Source organism: Enhydra lutris, unplaced genomic scaffold (genome assembly GCF_002288905.1).
Source record: "Enhydra lutris kenyoni isolate GAN:26980312 unplaced genomic scaffold, ASM228890v2 scaffoldscaffold1, whole genome shotgun sequence".
NCBI classification, from domain to species: domain Eukaryota; kingdom Metazoa; phylum Chordata; class Mammalia; order Carnivora; family Mustelidae; genus Enhydra; species Enhydra lutris.
The window spans coordinates 57,425,230-57,446,398 of NW_019154085.1; the positions used below are offsets into that span (position 1 = coordinate 57,425,230).

The window sequence follows — 21,169 nt, forward strand, 5'->3', positions numbered from 1 at the left end:
TTTTTTATTCTTCCATAATTTGCTTTTCCTCCCACTTAATATATTGTAAATATTTGCATGTTATAATTTAAAAAAGTCTTAATGCACAAGGTATAAATTCCAAACAAAGATCAATAACAGTGATGATAATAGGAATCTTTACCTTTTTTCTGACTTTTACAGAAATGCATTTAACGTTTACTAATTAAAGGTGATATGGCTATTGGTGAACTATCCTTTTTTGGGTAAGATATTTATTTATTTATTTATTTATTTATTTATTTATTTATTTGAGAGAGAGAAAGCGAGAGAGCACACAAGCAGGGATTGGGGCAGAGGGAGAAGCAGGCTCCCTGCTGAGCAAGAAACCTGATTGTGACCTGGGATCAAGGACCCCGGGATCATGGCCTGAGTTGAAGGCAGACACTTAATCAACTGAGCCACCCTGGTGCCCCTAACCATCTATTCTTACTTTACCAATAATTTGTACATTAATTATGTTAACTTTATGATATGTTTACATGGCAAACCAGGAATGAATAATTTTTTACCAGATGTATTTTTAGCACCCAGTAAGATGCTCATATGATATTTGACCTCATATACAGAGTTCCTAGCACTAACCCAAACTTGTATCCTTGGAAGAAATCCTACATGGTCAAGGTATGTTATTTTGATGTACTATAATGAAGTGGGTGAAGAAAGTGGGCTCTAATGGGTTCAAATATTGGATCCTTATTATTTATATAACTATGGGCAAGTTGTTTTACTTCTCTGTATCTGTTTTCTCATTTAGACAAAATAGGCATTGTAATAGTACCTACCTCATAGGTTGTTGTAAGGATTAAATGAGCTAATAGAAAACATTTAGGACATTATAAGCACTGTGCCAGTGTTTGTTATTCTATCATTTATCAGTATTTACTTTTTCAAGTCTAGTCTTGAAGTTGGTCTGTAATTCTTTGTGCTCTTGTTAATAGGCTTTGATATCAGAATTAAACTAGTTTGTGAAATAAACCAGATGTCTATATCAGTTTCTATATAATAGAATACAAGCTCTTGCTTGTATTACTGAAATACAAGGTAATGATCTCTTCTTTAAAATGTGAAGAAATTCACATATACAACCATATATTATACTTCCTATCTCTTTCTTGGAAGAATCCTTGTCAACTTTTTCCATTTCTTTCATGGATATTAAATTACTTGGTTGTTACTTATCACATCAATTGTATAGCAATTTGTATCTCTCTAGAAATTATTCATTTTAACAACTTCATTTGTAACAGCATAGAATTTTGCATAGTATTCTTACCAATTAAAAAATTTCTCCATGAAACAGGTGTTATAATCCCTTATTAAGTCTTCATTTTTAAGTATCTTTATATAAAATCTTTTAGGTTCTTTCTTATGGTTTTCTTGTATTTATGTTGAAATTTATTTTTACTATTAGGTGAATGCTTATTTCCATTATTTTTGTTTAATAATTAAAGTTCTTAGAGCTATTAATGTACATCCAACTATAGCTTTGGCTATATCCCATGAATTTCAGAATGAGTGTTGTTATTATCATCTGTACAGTTTTGATTTATTTGCCAAAAAAGCTACTTAAAAACATTGAATTTATAAGTGGATAGGATTTGACTTCACTTCTTATGTACCTGTATAATTTCACCACTTTGGAATTTTAGATTTTCTTTTTAGCCTAAGAGGTCAATTATTGTAAGTGATAACAGGCAAAGAGCCTGAAGAGAAAATATATAGAGACTTTGTAATATATTAACAAAGAGGATATTGTTAAATCAATCTTAATTATGCTATTTGTATATTATTTCCTTTTGTCTGTCTCACTGGTTGATGAATCAGACAAGAGTTAAAGTCTCTCATTATTGTTATTTATTGAAAGATTTCACTAATATAATTAATATTTTTGTTTCATATATTTTGATGCCAATATTTTTAAAAGTGTAATGGTTCTTGACTATTATAATGTCATTATAGATTGTATCTTTATTCAATATGAAAGAGATATCATTTCCCCATCTGGTACATTTTTACTTCACTTATATTTTATCTAATATTAATACTGTGACTCCAGTTTTTGTTCACATTTGTACAATATTTTTGCTCATTCTCTTAATTTTCCCATTTTAGTTACTGTATTAAGTTTGTGATTATTAACTCAAATGTTCTTTAGGTTAAAATGGAACAAGAATATAACATAAGTAAAGTGGGTCAAGGAGTAAGAAATTAGAGACCACCACAAATTGTAGAGTGATGCCTTATTTTGGTGGGCCACTGGCTACTTGGGACTAACTAATTATTGCTACAATATGAAAATGTATCCTGTTGTTTTAATTTTTAAAGAAGTGTTAAAAATGTGGATTTTTATCAAAATTTCTCAACTTTGAGACACTTCGTAGCTTCTTCCTTCTAGGAAAAGAACATCATCATACTCTTTGGGCTGGATAGGTACTTACTGGCAAGATTTGTTTGAGTTATCTTTCAACAGCATATAGTTGTATTTCATTATTGAAGAAATTCGCAGACTTAGACTTAAACATAGCTGATAATAGATAAATTTGGTTTTCTGCCATCTTGCTTTATATTGGATTTCATGCTTTGCTATTTCCTTTATAATTTACTACATAAACTTTTTTTTCACCCATTACATATTCAGTAGATAAACACACTCTGTTTTAAAAATGTATATAATCTGTGTATCTACATATGACTTCTTGGCAAATGAGGAATTTATTATACTTTCATTATTTACAACCATTTTATCTCTTTATATCCCAGTTTTTGTTTATAAACAGAGTTAAAAATCTGGTCTTATTAAAATATTCTAATGTTTCTCTTTCAGGATTTAGGATAATTTCTATTTTTATTATTATGTATACATGTTGCATTATTTAGACTGGAGGTGTTTTACATTATCTGTTCTTCCTCCTAATTCTTTTAAAATAAATTACCTATTCATGTGCTCTTGATTTTTAATTCCTCTCTCAGCTGGAATGTGTCTTTGAATTTTTTTCAAGAAGGAAGCTATAGGGTTATATCAATTATAATCTTCACAAACAAAAAGCAATGTAATTGAGAACTAAAATTAATATATTGCAAACATTTTCCGCCTCAAAACTCTGTTTTTTTAAAAGATTTTATCCATTTATTTGATAGGAAGAGAGTGTGCACAAGCAGGGGGAGTGGGAGAAGGAGAAGCCAGCTCCCCAAGCTGGATGTAGGGCTCCATCCCAGGACCCTGGGATCATGACCTAAGCTGAAGGCAAATGCTTAACTGACTGAGCCACCTAGGCGCCCCAACCTCAAAACTCTTTAAACGTCAGTTTTTAAATGCCTTCTTAGACAACTATCATATGATCTCCCTGATATGAGGAAGGGGAGATGCAACGTCGGGGGGTTGGTGGGTAGGAAAAGAATAAATGAAACAAGATGGGATCAGGAGGGAGACAAGCCATAAGAGACTCTTAATCTCACAAAACAAACTGAGGATTGGGGGAGGGGGTAAGGGAGAGGGTGATTGGGTTGTGGACATTGGGGAGGGTATGTGCTATGGTGAGTGCTGTGAAGTGTGTAAACCTGGCGATTCACAGACCTGTACCTCTGGGGCTAATAATACATTATATGTTAATAAAAAATTAAAAAAAATTAAATGCCTTCTTACATTTAATGTCCTAAAGAAGAAGACTACCTGGGTTTTGTGTTTTGTTACCTGTTTCGTTTATTTAATTTTTTTGCTGTTTTTCGTTCAGGATTTTGTTTGAATCAAAATGGTAAGGAAAGTATTCACCAGGATATGTCTAAATGGTAATTTGTTTTCCATAATTTTGCCTGGTCTACCCTGAATCCTTGATTTACAGATTTGGGTCTTCTTTTCGGTTCATAAAAATGAGGGAAGAAAAAAAAATAAATTTGTGAAGTTGAAGGCCCTCACACTCATGTATTCTCCCAAAGCTTCAGAGAAATTTTCTCCTATGATAGCATCACCTCATCCATATTCCTCCACATTGTCCCTATAGACATCAGGAAAATCATCCAGGAATCCTCCCATCAAAACATCAAAATCACAAGGGCTTACTGATTCTGTCTCTGTAGCATCTCTATTACCTCCCTATTTTCATATTCTCCCTACCCATTCTCAAAGTAGTTTTCCACAAAAGGGCTGTAATATCCTTCTAATTACTTGCCCCGCATCTACTTACTATTTCTCTCTTTCTCCCCCTCTCTCTTTATATATACACACATATAAACACACTTTGTTGTTTTGCTTATCGACTAAAGGTCAAACTCCTTCCCTAACAAAGGATGTGCCAACTTCATATCCATATCTCATTTTCTAGCTAATGGTATGACTCATTTCTCCCTGACTATATTTATACACTCTGGTCTCAGTACCTTAGCTAATGTTCTGTTTTCTCTGGCTCCTTCTCCTGGTCTTAGCTTTCAAAATATTACCTTACCTTATCAGAACCATCCTTCTTCATAACATTTTTCCCAATTATACCTCCCCAAAGCATTTCATCCATCTTTAGAAATCCCATGGTCCCTACTTATCTTTGTTCTAGATTTTCACCATACTCTTCTTATCCCCATTGTTGGACTTTATCATGCTAGATAAAGGATGGGGATTCTATCTCCCACACTATAAAACACTTTTTATAGTGTTTTGCACATAAAAAAAAACCTGCTTAGCACTGAATGACCCTTTTACAAAATAAAACATGTCAATTCTGAATACCTGGAGGACATCAAATTTAGCATAGAAGATCTCATTCTAAAAGTATTACCTGAACCGGTCCATTAAAAAGTGAAGAAATTCCTTTACTTCATCCATATGAGTGAAGCTAGGAAGGTGTCCTCCAAGAGCTTGGCAGAATCTCTCAGCTTCTTCCCAGTTCCTTTTCCTTACAACTCTTTCTATATGAAACAGCTTAACAAGACACAATGTTAATCTCTTTTCTGGCATAATCATAAAGTATTCATAATTTCGAAGTTTATTATGGTCAAATGTGTAGGTTTTTAAAGTGGGTTTATTTGAATTCAAATATAATTAACATACAGTGTTATATTAGTTTCAGGTGTACAATAGAATGATTCAATGATTCAATACATTGCTCAGCGCTCACCGTAAGTGTATTCGTTCATCCCCATCACCTATTTCACCCATCCCTCCACCCACTTCCCCTCAGTTTGTTCTCTACAGTTAAGAGTCTGGTTTTGGTTTTTCTTTTTTATTCCTTTGCTCATTTATTTTGTTTCTTAAATTCAAATGTGTAGGTCTCTGAAAGGGATTCTTACAGGTATATAATAAGGAAAATTTTTTTATTTTTACCTGTAATTAAAACAGGTGAAAAAAAAACATATACCATGACACAAACAGGACCCGCTGAAAGTGTCAACTGAAGGCCAGCACAGGTGCCAGCTACTGCTGTCAGTAGAGTGACTGAGTGACTTTCCTCACCAGGATGGGGAACTGCTCCAACAAGACACCTGCAATTCTCCTGCATTCCTAGGACCACCCGGTAAGGTTATAAAGGATATACATGAATACTTTGGGAGTAGACTTCTACAGAGAAATGTGCTAAGAACATAATTATGGACATACTACACTAAGACCTGTACAAGTACAGGCCTATTTTCTGATGAAGATGAATCAAAGGGTAATATTGACAGAGAGTGGCAAAACAAAACTTGCCACTTCAGACTCTTTGGTTTGTGATGACTAATTTTTTTCAAAAAAAGAAGAAGAAGAGATTATACAATGGTAAATCGAATTACTGATCCCAATTCTTCAGTTCCCTGTGATATAACTGTACATTCTTGCTATGGCTCCTGGCGGGTGACATACACTCCTCTATACCTTGATTTGGGGCCTGGCTATGTGACTTTGCTGTGATCGATGGCATAGTAGAGGAGGTACAGTGAACAGAGGCCTGAAATGTGCTTACATGCTTAGGCTTGCCTCTCAGGCTCCGGCAGTTGACCGTGAGAAGAACAAGCCCCTGATAGCTACTGTCCCATCAGCCCGAGACCCAGTCAAAAGGAAGCACACCCCAACTCACAGCCTGGAGCCCAGCAGAGCTGACCCACAGTTGAAAGCAGAGCTCACCATTTAAGCCTAAACTAAAACAATCAATCCTTATTTGACCCAGAGATCTGTGAACATGAGACGAAATGTTTGTTGTTACAGCCACTGAATTTTGGGGGATGGTATGTAATAGTTTCTTTGTGGGAACAGCTGACTGATACAGGCCTGAAAAAATTTATTTGTTTTTAATGTAAGAAGTGATTGAATTCTTCATTTGACAACAAGGATTAGAGGGATATGAGAATCATAAGCAAAGTATGTAGCATGTAGCTTCCTTAACTTCTCAGAACAAAAGAACACTAAGAATGAGCCAGTTCTGGCTCTGGCATTGCTCTTTTGGGTAGGACATGAGTTCATGTGAGGATTAGCTGTCTCATGACAAAGGTTCAATGGCATTCCCAAACATGCTGGTAGGTTACATATGTGCCTGAAGAGAAGCATAATTTCTACAAGCATAAGGACTAGGATAGTAGAAAGATAACCTCATTAAAGAACTGAATGAGAATGTTACTTTACCTTATAACAAGAAAGACTTGAAGGGAAACTATGCCAGCCTTCAGGACAGGGGTCTTCAGGCTTGGGAGCTACTTCTTCAGGCTGAATGGGCCCACTTATTTTCTTGCAAACTGAAAGTGCTCTGAAGTTTCTGCAGTCTTTCACCTCCCACTTTCCGAGAGACTTTCCAGTAGCCATAGCCACACACCCGCCTGGAGAAGCTGGGGTTGAAACATTACATTTGAAAATTAAAGTCCAAACATTTTCTAGTGTCCTTACCCTTTATCTGGGCCAAGGTCTGGAGAAAGAATATAAAAGACAACAGAAGAAAGAAATGTGTGGTTCATAATAATGATGACAACAATGATGACCATGATGGTAATAAAGAGAAGTGTTTATTACTTGCCAGGTACTATTCTAACAGGATCAAATTAATCAGTCCTTACAACAGACCTCCAGAGTATCATACTAAGGTGCAGTGAGGATTAGTGACTTGTCCAAGGTCACATGTTAGTAAGTGGTTGATCAGAACTGGAACTCAGTTGGTCTGTATCTGCAGCTGTAGCCTAAACCACTAAGCTGCTCAGCATAGCCTAAGGGATTCATATTATCTTAACAACTTTAAACAGTTTTTAAGGAACTTAGTAACCCTCAAAATGAAACTCTTTCACATTCAGATCGAAAGGAAAAGGCAGTACAATAAAGAGAAGGAGGTGTATAGTAACACACATTTGTTTTCTACTTATTTTTTGGCTGCCAGAATTTTATTTATTCACAACATTAAGAGATAGCTTATATTATCAGATCCATTTTTCAGATGAAGAAAAAGTGACTTGCCACAAGTGCCATGTTCCCTTTTATATTCTACCACACTGAATGAAATGGGCAAGAGACAAGAACATAAGTTAGAAAGTAATAAGGACAACTTCTATTCCACCAAACGGACATGGTCTCATGTCTCATACATGGACAACAATTGGAACAAAGGACTGGGAGAAAAATGCTATGTTGCCCTGGTGGGGTGTCTTATTTTCCCCCTGTTCTGCCCCCTAACCATGCCTTGTCTATGATGGACCATGCTGGCTGAAGCTGGGAGTAATTATGGTAAAGAGAGCTCAGTGATAGTCTTTCTGACTATAGGACTGAGAGAATAGTCATTGTGGTTACTTTCTGAGCTCCTCTCCAACCACTGAGGCTTTTCTATGAAGAAGATGATATTGACTCTAAGATATCTGAATGTCTATAAAAGAAATCCCATATGTTTTGTATATTAGAACATTATAAACATTATAATCATATATATTTATAACATACATATAATTATAATCATATATAATTATAATTAAAACATTATAATCTAAGGCAAGATTTAACTAGGATTATCACCTGTATCCTCCATCTTGCACAAGTAAAAAGATGACTTTGTTATCAATACGTTCATATTTATGGTGGTGACCATCTATTTCAAATTTTGTGGGCATTCTCTATTTCAAATATTATGTTTCATTATGCACTCATATGTTCTAGTTACTGGGTTATAAAAAGTGGTCTTCATGATCACATGGTACAGAAACAAGAAAATATAAGTAATCCAAAGGAAGAAAAGTTGAATACTTTCTAACTCTAATGCAGTCTAACTCTGGTCTTATAGAAAGCCAAAATCCTCTACAAAGCATTGGACTGAAATCAGGGCATCTGGATTTTAGCGATTCAATAACCAGGCAACATTTGTCAAGTAAATCACCTTTCTAAGACTCAGTCTTTCAACTCTAAAATCAAAAGGGACTTCTGAGGTCTTTTTTGGTTCAAAATGTTCTAATTTGATGGCTAATTATGTTCAATGCTTTGAGCTGGTTGAAGAAAGATGAACTAACTTTCAGAATAAACCATACCTACAATATTGCCTCCTTAATTTTTACCCATTTGAAATAATAGAAATAAACACATTCAATTGTGAAGAAGCTAAGAAGCAGAGAGATGAAAACGTAAAGCACTTCAAAATGAAGCTTCTAGATTCTGTTTGAGACTTAGATGGAAAAGATAAAAAAAAAAACAAAACCTCACATTGATGGTTCTAGCTTTGTGCCATTAGAGGGTGGTTTCTGAGAACTGAGTTTTTTAACTCCTTTTGGGGATTATTACCAAGGACTTCTTAGGAAAACATAGTCACTGCTTCCATTTATGGTTCCATAGACAGACTCTCATCTTGAAGATGATCATTTCCCTCACATTTCAAAGCTAAGTGAAGACCATACCCGGGAGGTATACTGCATTTCACAAATCATCATATTCCACTACTTACCTGGCTCAAGAAAATTCCAGTTGGAAAAGGTTACAGCTTGCTTTACTCCACCAACACCTGTCCAGCTATACTCTCCATGTGAATCTATATCTCTCAGGCCAGTCCAGAAATATTTTCCTGGAGATTTAGTATACTTTTTAATCATGTCATTCAGGTACTCTTGCTCAAATCTACAAAACAAGAGTTAAATTAGCAGGTGCTTTTATAGTGATTGAATTACTAGGTATATTGAAGATGCATCTTTTTCTTAGGAGACTTATTTAGTAAAGCTAACCCAGAGTTAAAAGCTCACAAGTACATGTTTACTGATGGTCATACCTGCTAGTTATAGTCAGATTGCAGTTGGTTCCAAAAGGGACTTCATCCTTATAAATCTTGTAACAGGCTTCTCCATGTCTTTTCCAGCCCTAAATCCAAGGAGAAGTATCATACTGTTCAGACTTAATGTCCCCCTCTAATAAGCAAGATTCTACTACACTGATAACAGCTCACATTTAGAGAAGTCAAGGACATGGCCTGTACATTCATACACGTGATGAAGGTGGGTTACAACTTCATAGATAACTCCAACAGGATTGTGAACCTGTGTCAGACAGGAGTGTCTTATTTCTCCTTACCTCCGGGACCTAGCTCCTCATAAGACTATAATGTTGTTGATTGAACTATTTTTGGAGAGGGAAAAGATAAATGGGGGAAGTAAAGACATCAGCATTAAGGATTATAATCGCATAGATTTTTATAGAAATCATGAATAGGTAATTCTTTTTCCTATAATGTTTTTTCTTCTGTAAGAATGCTAATATGTAATGATTCACTGCTCTCTGATTTGCTCTAATGTAAATGAACAGAAGGCAGTCATTTCTTCTGTTTCCCAAGTCTGAATTGTTTCAGTCTCACCTATCATTCTTGATGAAGAAGGTGTAATTCTGCTTGGAAAAACTTACGCAGGGACTTTACATACCTCATCTGGAGGACACATCTTGTCAGATGTCGTATCATTCATTTGTTCTCCCTTTTTCTTACATACATATTTAAGTTTCTCTTCACACGACTGGACTTTCCACTGACCTAGCTTTTTAAAAATAGAAAAAAAATTTTCCACAGAGAAATTATTTGCCATATATTTAGAGTTGAACTCTGACTTATTTTAAATCAAGATAGTTTCTTCTAACAATACTGTGTGCAAGAGGCAAGGGGAGGAGGAAGGGGAGAAAAGAGAAAATAAATGACTACATCTGGGAATATACTCCTAGAAAATACTACACAACATGCCTTCAAGGTTGTGGCTCACTGCCTGTTATTTTAGCACCACCTCAAGATCATAGTGGAGATGAATTCCATTTTCTTATAAGAGTAACAATAAAACCATTGAAGGACATTTAGTCCAGGAGTTGAAGAAAGAAGAACTCAGCCTACACACAGTTGACAGTGTTCAAGCCTTCTTCCACATGACATGGCCAAAGTCTGCCCATTGATGAAAAAGTTTTGGATATGTCAACCAACCATGCTATTTCAATCTCCTCATATATAACATAATCATGATAGTTAGAACAGTTACTCTCCAAGAATTCCAGAATCAAAAGTTCTTTCCACTCTATTTCAGCTTAGACTTCAAAGTTCTCTCTTTCAAATACGCTACTTAATATTAATTTTGCTTAAGTCACTCTGCTTTCTTCAAATTAAATTTCAACAAGTCAATTGTGATAAGGGTCAATTTTGAACACTGGAATGCTATCTAGGTATGTTATCAGTGTAGTCTTGTCTATGGAATCTCATTTCTATCTTTGACCTCTACCAAAAACATCTTAAAAATCCTTTAAATAGAGCACCAAATGTGACACCCTTCTAAATTCATCTTTGACACCTTTCTAGATATCTCTTTACCCTTGAAACACTCCTAAATACGCATAACATTTGCTACTTCCACTTAAGTCTCTCTAAAAGTCTGGGGGACACAAGCCCCCTAAATAATTAGGAGTCCCTAGGAAAATGATACAAACAAAATATAAAGGTAAACATGTATTTTCTCTCAACATACAGTCTATTTTGGACTATTAACTAAAGCATGTTCAATAAATAGCTAAGCATTCCACATAAGAAAGATGTTCTCTGAAAAACATTAGACCTAATTTTAAATTAATTATTAATTAATTAATTTTAAAAGATTTTATTTTTTTAAGTAATTTCTATATCTAATGTGGGGTTCAAACTCACAACCCAGTGATCAAGAGTCACATGCTCCATCGACTAAGCCAGCTAGGCACCCCTAGGTCTAATTTTTAAACAAAAATATTTTTTCACTTCTTAAAGTAAGATTAATATAAAAATCTGAACATGAATTCAGAAGATGGGATTTTTCCCTTAAGCTGTGGCTATATGTTAAATATACTGTTGGTCCAGAGAGAAAGCAGCTTATTAGAACCAATCTGGCACAAGAATTGAGTACTAACAGGATTTCCTTCATGTGTTTCAGACCAGAGCAGATACTCTCAGACAGGAAGTGCATTGCTTATTTAGTTGTTTTATTTGCCTCCTTTTTTCTAGTAGCTTCCAGAAAGACAATCTAACGGGCTCTTACATTTTATTTTCTTTCCAGGCTTAAACAAATATCCCAACCAAAGTCATTTTAACATTATTTGGTATACAATAAGAATATAAATAAGCCATAGAAAGTTTCCTACCTTTCCTAAATAGGAAACACAGTTGGGAGTCTTATTGTAGGGAACATTTGGCTCATTCTTACTCCAATATGTTAGAGTAACTTCAGTACCATCAGACCACTGAAATAAACTTGGAACATTTTTGTTCTTAAGACCTATCCATATTTTCTCTTCGGCATCTAAAAGAAAAATATTTTATTTATTTGGTTTTACTCAATTACATAGTTCAATATGTACATTGTCACTGATTTTTACATTCTGATAATGGGGTTTTAGGAGCCTCAATGGTATTTGTAATGAATCTATGAAAATACTGATAATTTAGGCAGGCCAGGAGTCAAGGGCTTTTCAGGGTACTTATGCAGTCAAGAGTACATAGTGGAACAGCCAAGTTGTGATCTGCAGGTTAGGTGTTCCTGATACCTGATTTAGATAAACTTTGCTTTATGGGGTATACAGGTTTCCTCTTGTCCAAAAGCTCTTTCTGTCACTTCACTTTTATGAAAGATATATGTACCTATTTTCCCTAAGTGAACAAAATCTGAGGTGGATTTTTGCTTTTATGAAATGATGTTTGCTTCTTTGTTTTATGCCATTTTGGTTTATCAAAGGTTTCAGAAGAACAGTCTATCTTTGGACAACAGGGGAAAACTGCAATGGAATTCTACAAATACAATCCTAGATACTCCAGTTAGAATAGGATGGATGTCCACCCCTGCCCTGGGATGATGCTGCTGACTTCCCAGGGGAAACAATACCATGCCGACACAGAATAGGTGTCTATTGTTAGCTATTATTATTAGTGAATCCTAGGAGGTGGATATGATACACATCTAGTGTATTTTTGTTCTTCAGTCTTTAGCTTTTAAATAACTACAAAAGTGAAATAATCATCACAAGCATCTGGAGCAACTTAAATAGGTTTTAGCTTATGAGATGAGGAAAATTATTCAATCACTGGCTATACTGTCAAATTGACAGCTACTAGCTATGTGTGGCTATTTGTAAATTAATTAAAATTAAATAAAAATAAAAATCAGTTCCTCAGTTACATTCCATGTCCTCACAAGCCCCAAACGGCTGGTGGCCGCAGTATTGGATAGTGCAGATTATAGAACATTTCCATCATCACAGAAAATTCTATTGGACAGTGCAAATCTGTAAGGACCAAACTGTAAGCTTTCATTCCTACCAAGAATCTAAAAATAGGGGCACTTTAGAACATTTCAAACCTCTCAAATAGGATATTTTAAAAACTTACCCCCATTATGGAGTTTTGTGACAACCACCTCCACATCTGCTAAAGAATGAATGCTGATGAGATCGCCATTCAAGACTTTGCATTTTGTATGTGCCTTATCCCAGGAATCACTTTCATTTACCAGCAGATAGCAAAACCCATTATTTGACAGCCAGCCTGCATCACAGTGTGTGTCTGAATATGTCCAAACATCTGCAGGAAAAACAGCTATTTATATTCCAGTAAAGATACATCTATTTTGAATCAATAACATTGCAAATTCTTCCTTCTTAAATCATGAGGATTCTGGAAAGCTGGGGAATGGGATGTCAAATAGCACAGGGACATGAATTTATGTGGTGCTTCATTCTACATCTTAAGAGTGACTGCAGGGATACAGGTAATTATATGACTGTAATGTGATACAAACGTGCTACATGATTAGGCTCCAACTATTTGAGAAGGGGCTGCCTTTAGTCCTAATAGACAGGAGGATGGTGTCGGGTAAGCCACTTGTTAACAAATCTCTTCCTTGGTTTGGGATTTGTTAGGTTCCCCTCCAGTCTCTGACTTTGAGAGGTTATGAAGTCCAGCCTCCTTTCATGTATGGTCAGATCAGCAAGGGGATGTGGTTTCATGCCTACTGTTGGACACGGGGCAGAGATTTAAGGAATAAGTAGAACATTTATAAACTCTATACAAAAGAGAAGACAGCAATGGAGGGAAAGAGCACAGGGCCTCTCTGGACCTCTCCTTTCCTTCCCACTACTAGATCTACATCCTTATGCAATTAGTGATTCTTTGTTTTCACCACATTAAAACTCACTCAGATGATGGTCAAGAAAGACTGGAGAAAAAGACAGGTATAATACCATACAAAATACTTCTGTCCTTCTTAATAGAATTAGAAATTAAGTCAATAACTCAGACTTCATGGATTCTGGACTGTTTGGAATACCTGATGTATGAAAACACAGCATCTTAAAAATGTGAACAGTTTGTTCTTCACTTAAAGATAAAACTCAGGTCCGGTTAGCTTCTCACACTTGCAAGGTAACTCAATTTTACATTTCTAAAATAGCACTTGCTATTATTATTATTATTATTTTATTTTATAATTATGATAAAGGAACAGAGGAAAAAAACACCCATAATTGAACTTAGGACAAACATTTTCCTAGTCTAGTTTTTGTCTCTATGAATACATATTTTTACAAGATTAAAATGATAAGTAGGCATATCGTTTTGTTCTGCTCTTGTATCTGCCTGCCAGCACAGTTATTTTAATAAGTGCATATTATTCGATCATGTGGAAACATCATATTTACTTAATAATTGCTACTACAGCATATTTATATCATCAATCACCCAGGTTTATTTTCATCTGTGCTATCTTTTCTATTATGCTTTTTGTTGTGTGGACTAAATTTGGTTTGAATCAACTTGACAGATGAGTGTTCATTTTCCCCTATTGTTTTAATAAAACATCTCCTGACAGTCCTCATTCTATATATTTATTTTTTAGTCTTAAAAATATAGCTTTATGCTACCATGTGGATAAGAAATTTTATTCCCTTCCCCCAACATTCTTTTTTTTTTTTTTAAGATTTTATTTATTTATTTGACAGAGATCACAAGTAGTCACAGAGGCAGGCAGAGAGAGAGGAGGAAGCAGGCTCCCTGCTGAGCAGAGAGCCCGATGCGGGGCTCGATCCCAGGACCCTGGGATCATGACCTGAGCTGAAGGCAGAGGCTTTAACCCACTGAGCCACCCAGGCGCCCCCCCCCAACTTTCTTTAAACAAGACATTTTAAGCCCCCCTTTTTCCCTTCCAGTTTTGAGTACTAGTTTTTCTTATTCAGGAGGATTTAATCAAATACCAGGTATGTGGTGAGGCTTGTGCCAGACAGGGCACTCCTCTTATCCTTTCAAAGGCTTCTGAAGTTTCTTTGTACCTCAGAAACTTCAACTGTTCCATGTTTCTCCTATCCCTGAAATCCCTTGGGGGAAAAAAAACCCTTCCTTGTACGTGTTTTGTCCTTCTGCACCTTCCCTTTTCTACCTGATTTATCAACACAACAACCTAAAGGAGCAGCCTGGCAAAGAAGGACAGAACAGAGGTGGGCATCATTGAGAAGGAGCTAGAAACTCTAGAAGAGTTCCTCCAACCATCGTTTTTTACTTCTCAGAGGCAGGTCATACATAAGAGCTGAGTATGCATCAGCATCTCCAGGAAGGCTTCTTAAAACACAGGTTGTTGGGGCCCACAGAGTTTTTGATTCAGTAAATCTGGGGTGGGTTCTAAGAATGTGTTTTGAAAAGGTACAGGTGATACTGATACTCTTGGTCTAGGAACCACACTCTGAGCACCATTGCTCTAAAGAAAAAAGAGCCACCTGTGGATAGAAACATATTTCTTACCTAGAATACCTCTGCCTTCTTGTGGGGCTTTACCAAACCAAAGCTTTAGGCATATAGAGTTAATAATATCCAGCCACAAGGTCTAAATGAAGTAGTTTTTGGCACTGGCATTGAAAAGGTAGAATTAGATATCTGAAATGGATTTACTCGACTTCACAAAACTATAATTTTAAGGCCGGCTTGCACAAGGAAATGAAAAAGATACCTGTTAACTCCACTGTGTTATTTAATGGTTTCTTGCAGACATATGGCAATTGAGCTTCACAGGAAAAACTCTGCCATAGACCAGACATGGCATCCATCCTTGCACAGCTTGATCCGCCTATCATTGTAGGTGCGCTAGGCATATCTTAAATGGGAGAATTTTCAAAGAGTTCAAAGGAGAAGGTTAGGCCCAGAGTGGTGGTTAGAAAAAATAATTTGTATTCCTAATTTTTTGCTTTTATTGGAACTCATAAAATAGTTAAACCTTCTACTGAATTAAGATGTATAAGCCTCAATGGACACCCATGTGCTTAAATATGTCTTCCTTTTAAAATATAGGATATAAGGCAAAATACTATGATACAGTATAGTTAATTGAAAAAACAAAACCAAAAATCAAAAACAAACATCTGCTCCCAATCAACTTCCATATCATATTCTGTGGACAATAGCTCCTAATCTGCTATTCTATATAATAAATATACTATATTATGGTTCTAAAATGCCCTTAAGACCTTGAATTAAAGGTTAAATCATCTTTAAAGATTTTATTCTTTAAATAAGAGATAATAGAGAATAATAGAGAATTTATTCACTAATAATGAAATTTCATTAAACTGAAATGACCTATTGGTATTTTATTGCACTTAGCCCATTTTTCTTATATGTGTACAGGATATTTCGTACTGGAGCTAGTGTTAACTTTTAGGTTCTACCTTTGTCAGAAGCCTAAGATTTTATTTTTTTAAAAAGGTATCTAAACTTCTTCTGGGGAGAAAAATCTTTTGGCTAAGTAGGATTTTGTTTGTTTTATTCACTATAAAATTTTCCTTAAGGTATCTATTTGTGTAATAAAATACAACCATTATGTTGTTAGTACTTGAGCACTGCTGTGGGAGACCCCAAGAGTTTTAAAATGAGAGCATACTTCTGAATGGAGTTAAGCTGCAGATGAAACAACATGGGTTAGTCATAGACATGTCAAGTCACCTAAGGGACACAGAACAGCTTCTAGGCCATGTGATGGGGCTTATTCTGCTGTTACTTAGAAATGTTGGGTTGCCGTAAAGGTTAGAGACAAATGCTCAGTTATCCGTGATATGGTTCAACTTGGCTATAATGGTATCATAATAAAGAAGGAATTAGGGGAAAAAATTCTTTTGAGAAGTAACCATAATAACAATTGTCAAGATTTGAAATTTTTATAAGCTGTCAGAGAGTGGGATGATTTTGTTTATTTACTTTTTTGAAGTTTTGCTCTGGGCATAGTAGGTAGAAGAGGGAGCAGTTACCTGGGTCCCAGTTGAGAAAGTTTAATGGCTTATGGTCCGACCATTCCCAGCCTCTAGCAGAGTATAGTTGATTTAAGCCAATCCAGAAAATTCTTGGAATGCCTACTTTTTCTGTAAGAATGACATAATTTTAACAAGTGACAAAATTACCTAATTATCTAAGTCAAACTTAAGTTTCTACTAATACCAAAAATATTTAAAGGCCTTGATGGTAAGGCAGGAGTCCTTGTAGGAGGCTGTCTCTCCAACAAAGGTTAACTAAAGGCTGGTAAGTTAATTCATTTCAGCTTTCCTACTAGCTTGTCCCTTTCTTCTAAGGCAAGAACAGAATCTTCTCAGAATAGCTGTTTCACTATTTTTAACCTTTTGTACTGATACAGATGAAAACAGTTTCCATTATATATCAAGATTTTGAAGAACTGATTGTATTCCAGACTGACAGTTTAAATTCATTAAGCACATATTATTTAACTGGTACTAGGGCAAAAAAAAAAAAAAAAAAAAAAGACAAAGTCCCTGCCCCCATGATGATTTCAATTTAGTGAACAAAACAGATGTGAATCCCCTAAACGGTAAAGTGTTACCCATACTGCTTCAGAAATATGTACAGGAGCTGTTTGGTAGGCAATGGAATATATAGCTTTAGAGTCCAAAGGAGATCTTTAGGATGGAGTCACAGAACAAGACACACACACACACAAACACTACAGGGGAAATGTGTCATTCAAATTCATTATTTGGCAACCAGAAACCATCAGCAAAAAAATGAGACAAAGATAGAGAAGCAGAGATAATTTAAATAGTGAGGTTAGTTGTGGACAAATGACACTCAGTATACACACGCCCACAAGCAATGGATGCAATTATGCTTGCATGGGTCCATATGTATTGGTAAACTGGATGAAAAGATTGTAAGGATTTTCATACCAGTATCAAGAAAGTCAACAAAATTATACAAGAGCCTGGTTAAGTCTTCATCAACAACGTGAAAAGAGAACTTGAAGATACTGAGGGCCAGGTAGAACAGATAGAACAACTGATGAAATGGTCTACAGAAGACTAGGATGTTGCTGACAAATAGGAAGAGCTAACAGGCTGGAATCTCTACAAATTTGTTGAAATATTCTCAACAGTAAGACACTTGATAACAGTTTCTTAATTCCTCTCAGGGAATTATGTATGATGTATTATTAAATTATATATATAACCTATCTCTCCCTAAATATAAAATATATTTATATTTATAATTATAATATTTATAAAATATTAATGTTTAAGATAACCTTTTTATAAATTATAAAATATAATTTATAAGATTTTAAAATAATTAAATTTGTATTAATATGTTTTATATATGTGTCATATGTTTTATATAATTTATGTGTACATTATTTACATAAAAATTGTTCTTAAAATAAGGATATGTTTTCTATATGTAAATCATACAAATATATCTGGTATATATCATTTTGTTCCTTTATATTTATCAGATATATCTATGTGATCTGCATATAGAAAACCATATCCATACTCTAAGGACTTTTTGAGGTTAATTTTGACTACATAAATGCCTGAACAGGTAACTCCACTAGAACTGACACCCAAGGAATGGAAAAGCCCCTCTGTGTAGAGCAGAAATAGAATCAGCAAAGATGGAAGGGGCCAAGAACAATACCCAGAGACCAATGTTAACAAATACCAATGGGTATGGGATGGGCAGGAGTCTGCAAAGAGGGTGGTAGGGACAGAGGCCCAATTACCACTCCACTGAGGAACAGATGTGAATTTAGGAATGAAAGATACACAGTGTTTTCCAAGAGCTTGTCTGTGAAAGAAAGAGGCAGATATTCAGGATTTAGGAGAGAGATATAGCTACATCTGTATCTATATCTATATATCTACACCCATCTATCTATATTTTTTAATGGTAGAAATTTAAATAAGTTTATGGCCTGTTGGGGAAGAGTCAGTAGAGTGAGAGTCAATGAAAATATCAGAGAGAGAAGAAACAGTTGGTGTGGATGTGAAGAGCTTTGGAGAAGGAGTTAACCTTGAGCAAACTAGAGGGATGACAGATACAGATAAATTTGCAAGTATGAGGAAGGGAAACTAAGGATCTGCTTCACTTTGCTCAAGGAAATAGATGGTAAGGATACTCTATGAGGAAGGAAAAGGTGGGTACTTGGGTTGACGGTTTGAGGAGACTGCTGAAGGGAAATTTGAATTCTCCTTTTCTTCACCTTGTTAGCAGAAGTGCTGGCATACAAATTGAGGATTTAATCCAATGTAAATTTCTCATTAGTAAAAGCAGTTGATTCTCCAGCCTTCCTAAAGAAGTTCTGTAAACTGTGACATATTTATGGCATTCCAGACTCAACCATACAGGACATTCAGAATTCCCTTTATTAATTTTTAACTAGGGATACTATGGAGGACCAAACTGTCCCACCCATCATCCCAAGTTCAATACCCTCCCTTCCATGAAGACTTTTCAGATATCCCCAGTAGGACATCTGAATAATCCTATTAGATTGTTAGGGTTTTGACAGTCACACTTGGACACTTTTATTCTTCACTGAAAACATCAGTTTTCAAATGTCAATATTCCAGGATGCTTAAATTTATTGGCACTTTTCACTTTCAACAGTATTTTTTTGTAAGGTTCAAGGAGTTCTAGAAAAGAATTCCACTGACAACCACTAGCCCATCAGGAATGGATAGATTTCCATTCCAGAGGTCTGATTATTCAAGTACCAAACAACATAGGAAAAGGGGAAAGCTGTAAGTAAGAAAGGAGGACTGAAAAAAGGACTAGCTAGAAAGCATGACAAAAGACTAGTAGACTTTTAATGATGAAAAGAAAAAAAGAAAACTATGTAAGAGCAGAAAGTAGTATAGTAAAAATGTAAGGGCTCTGGAATCATATATGTTGGTATTTGAATCCCAATTTTGGTACTTCTCAGCTGTGTGACATTGGATACTTTATTTTTAAGCACCAATTTCCCATCAGTAAATGGGAAATACTTGTCTTATGACACTGTAATGATCATTAAATCATTTAATTTATCCTCATCTGCCAAGTGAGCATAGCAATCAAAATACCTATATCTTATAGTGCTGTTATATGGCATTAAATAAGACAATGTATGAAAAGCATTTAGTACTCAATCTGAAACATCATTGTCATATATTATGGTTATTTTGACATTCAAATCATCAGAGACTCAATAACTTGGGTTTCTTGATTTTTTAAAAAAAGATTTATTTATTTTAGAGAGAGAAAGCAAGAGTGAGGGAAGGGCAGAAGGAGGGGGATAGAGGCAGACATTTCACTGAGGGTTGAGCCTGATGCAGGGGTTGATCCCACAACCCTGAAAGCATGACCTGAGTCAAAATTAAGAGTTGGTCAGTCAACCAACTGAGCCACCTAGGTGCCCTGGGTTTCTTGATTTTTAAAAATAAAATAAAACCTTTCTGTTTATAAACTTCCTAGTAAAAAATGTGCAATACTCTGATGGAAAAAGATATATAATTTTACTGAATTTGTAAAAGATGTCACAAATAAGTAGTAGAAAGGCATACCATTTTCATGGATGAGAAGACTTAATAATATAGTGATGGCAGTACCTCTTTAATTAATCTAAAATTCAGTGCAATTCCAAAGTCTCAACAAAGTTTTTCACTGAGATTAATAAGGTGATCCTTAAATTCATAGAAGAGAATAAGTGGTTAAAAAAAAGCCAAAGCAATTCAAGAAAAAATATGAGAGGACTTGCTCATCCATATTTTCCATACAGCTGGCATAATTAAAACAGTATGGAATAGACACACAGATAGACAAGTAGACCAAAGGAATAGGATGGAGAGCCTAGAAATAACCTACACGAAATAGGGGAGTTTATATTTATTAAGGTGGCATAACAAATCTGAGGGAAAAATGTGAAATAAATAGTATTTGGTCAACTGACATCCATGCAGAGAAAGCGTGGAAAAGATAGAGAAAGATAAATTAGATTCCCGCCTCTAAAAATTTTATTCCAGATGGATTATGGATATGAAAAGCAGAATTATAAATGTTTGGAAGAAAAATGAGAGGATATATTTATCATATTAGGGCTAAGAAAGAATTTGCTAAATAATATAAATAAGCACAAAACATTAAGGAAAAGATTGACCAAATTAAAACTAATGTCTTTTTAAATAATAAGAAGTAACAAATGTAAAAAGACCAAAGCCTAGGAAAAGATTTTTGTAATCCTACAAGATTAGATAAGTATGTATAAAGAACTCAACAGGTCAATAAGAAAAATTCAAACAACTCAATAGAAAACAGGCAAAGGATATCAACTTTATATCTGATTATAAGATATAAAGATTATAAACTGAAAACCTAAATGCCTAATAAACATGAGATACAAAACCACATGAATTATCAGGAAGATATAAAAGAAAATTAAATACCATTTC

At 35.0% G+C, this 21,169-nt stretch overlaps 1 protein-coding gene across 3 annotated transcripts in view; it reads right to left on the bottom strand.

The window, feature by feature from the left end:
• The window catches only part of LOC111150164 (lymphocyte antigen 75-like), a 129,553-nt gene that overhangs the window by 91,599 nt on the left and 16,785 nt on the right, over positions 1-21,169 (bottom strand). For all 3 annotated transcript variants that reach the window (XM_022507678.1, XM_022507597.1, XM_022507754.1), the window contains exons 5-13: positions 16,703-16,813; positions 15,412-15,555; positions 12,807-12,998; positions 11,567-11,724; positions 9,847-9,957; positions 9,204-9,292; positions 8,886-9,055; positions 6,605-6,804; positions 4,788-4,930 (exon numbers count right to left, since the gene is read on the bottom strand). In XM_022507678.1, coding sequence (XP_022363386.1) covers positions 4,788-4,930; positions 6,605-6,804; positions 8,886-9,055; positions 9,204-9,292; positions 9,847-9,957; positions 11,567-11,724; positions 12,807-12,998; positions 15,412-15,555; positions 16,703-16,813 — 1,318 coding nt within the window. The remainder of the gene's footprint in view (positions 1-4,787; positions 4,931-6,604; positions 6,805-8,885; positions 9,056-9,203; positions 9,293-9,846; positions 9,958-11,566; positions 11,725-12,806; positions 12,999-15,411; positions 15,556-16,702; positions 16,814-21,169) is intronic.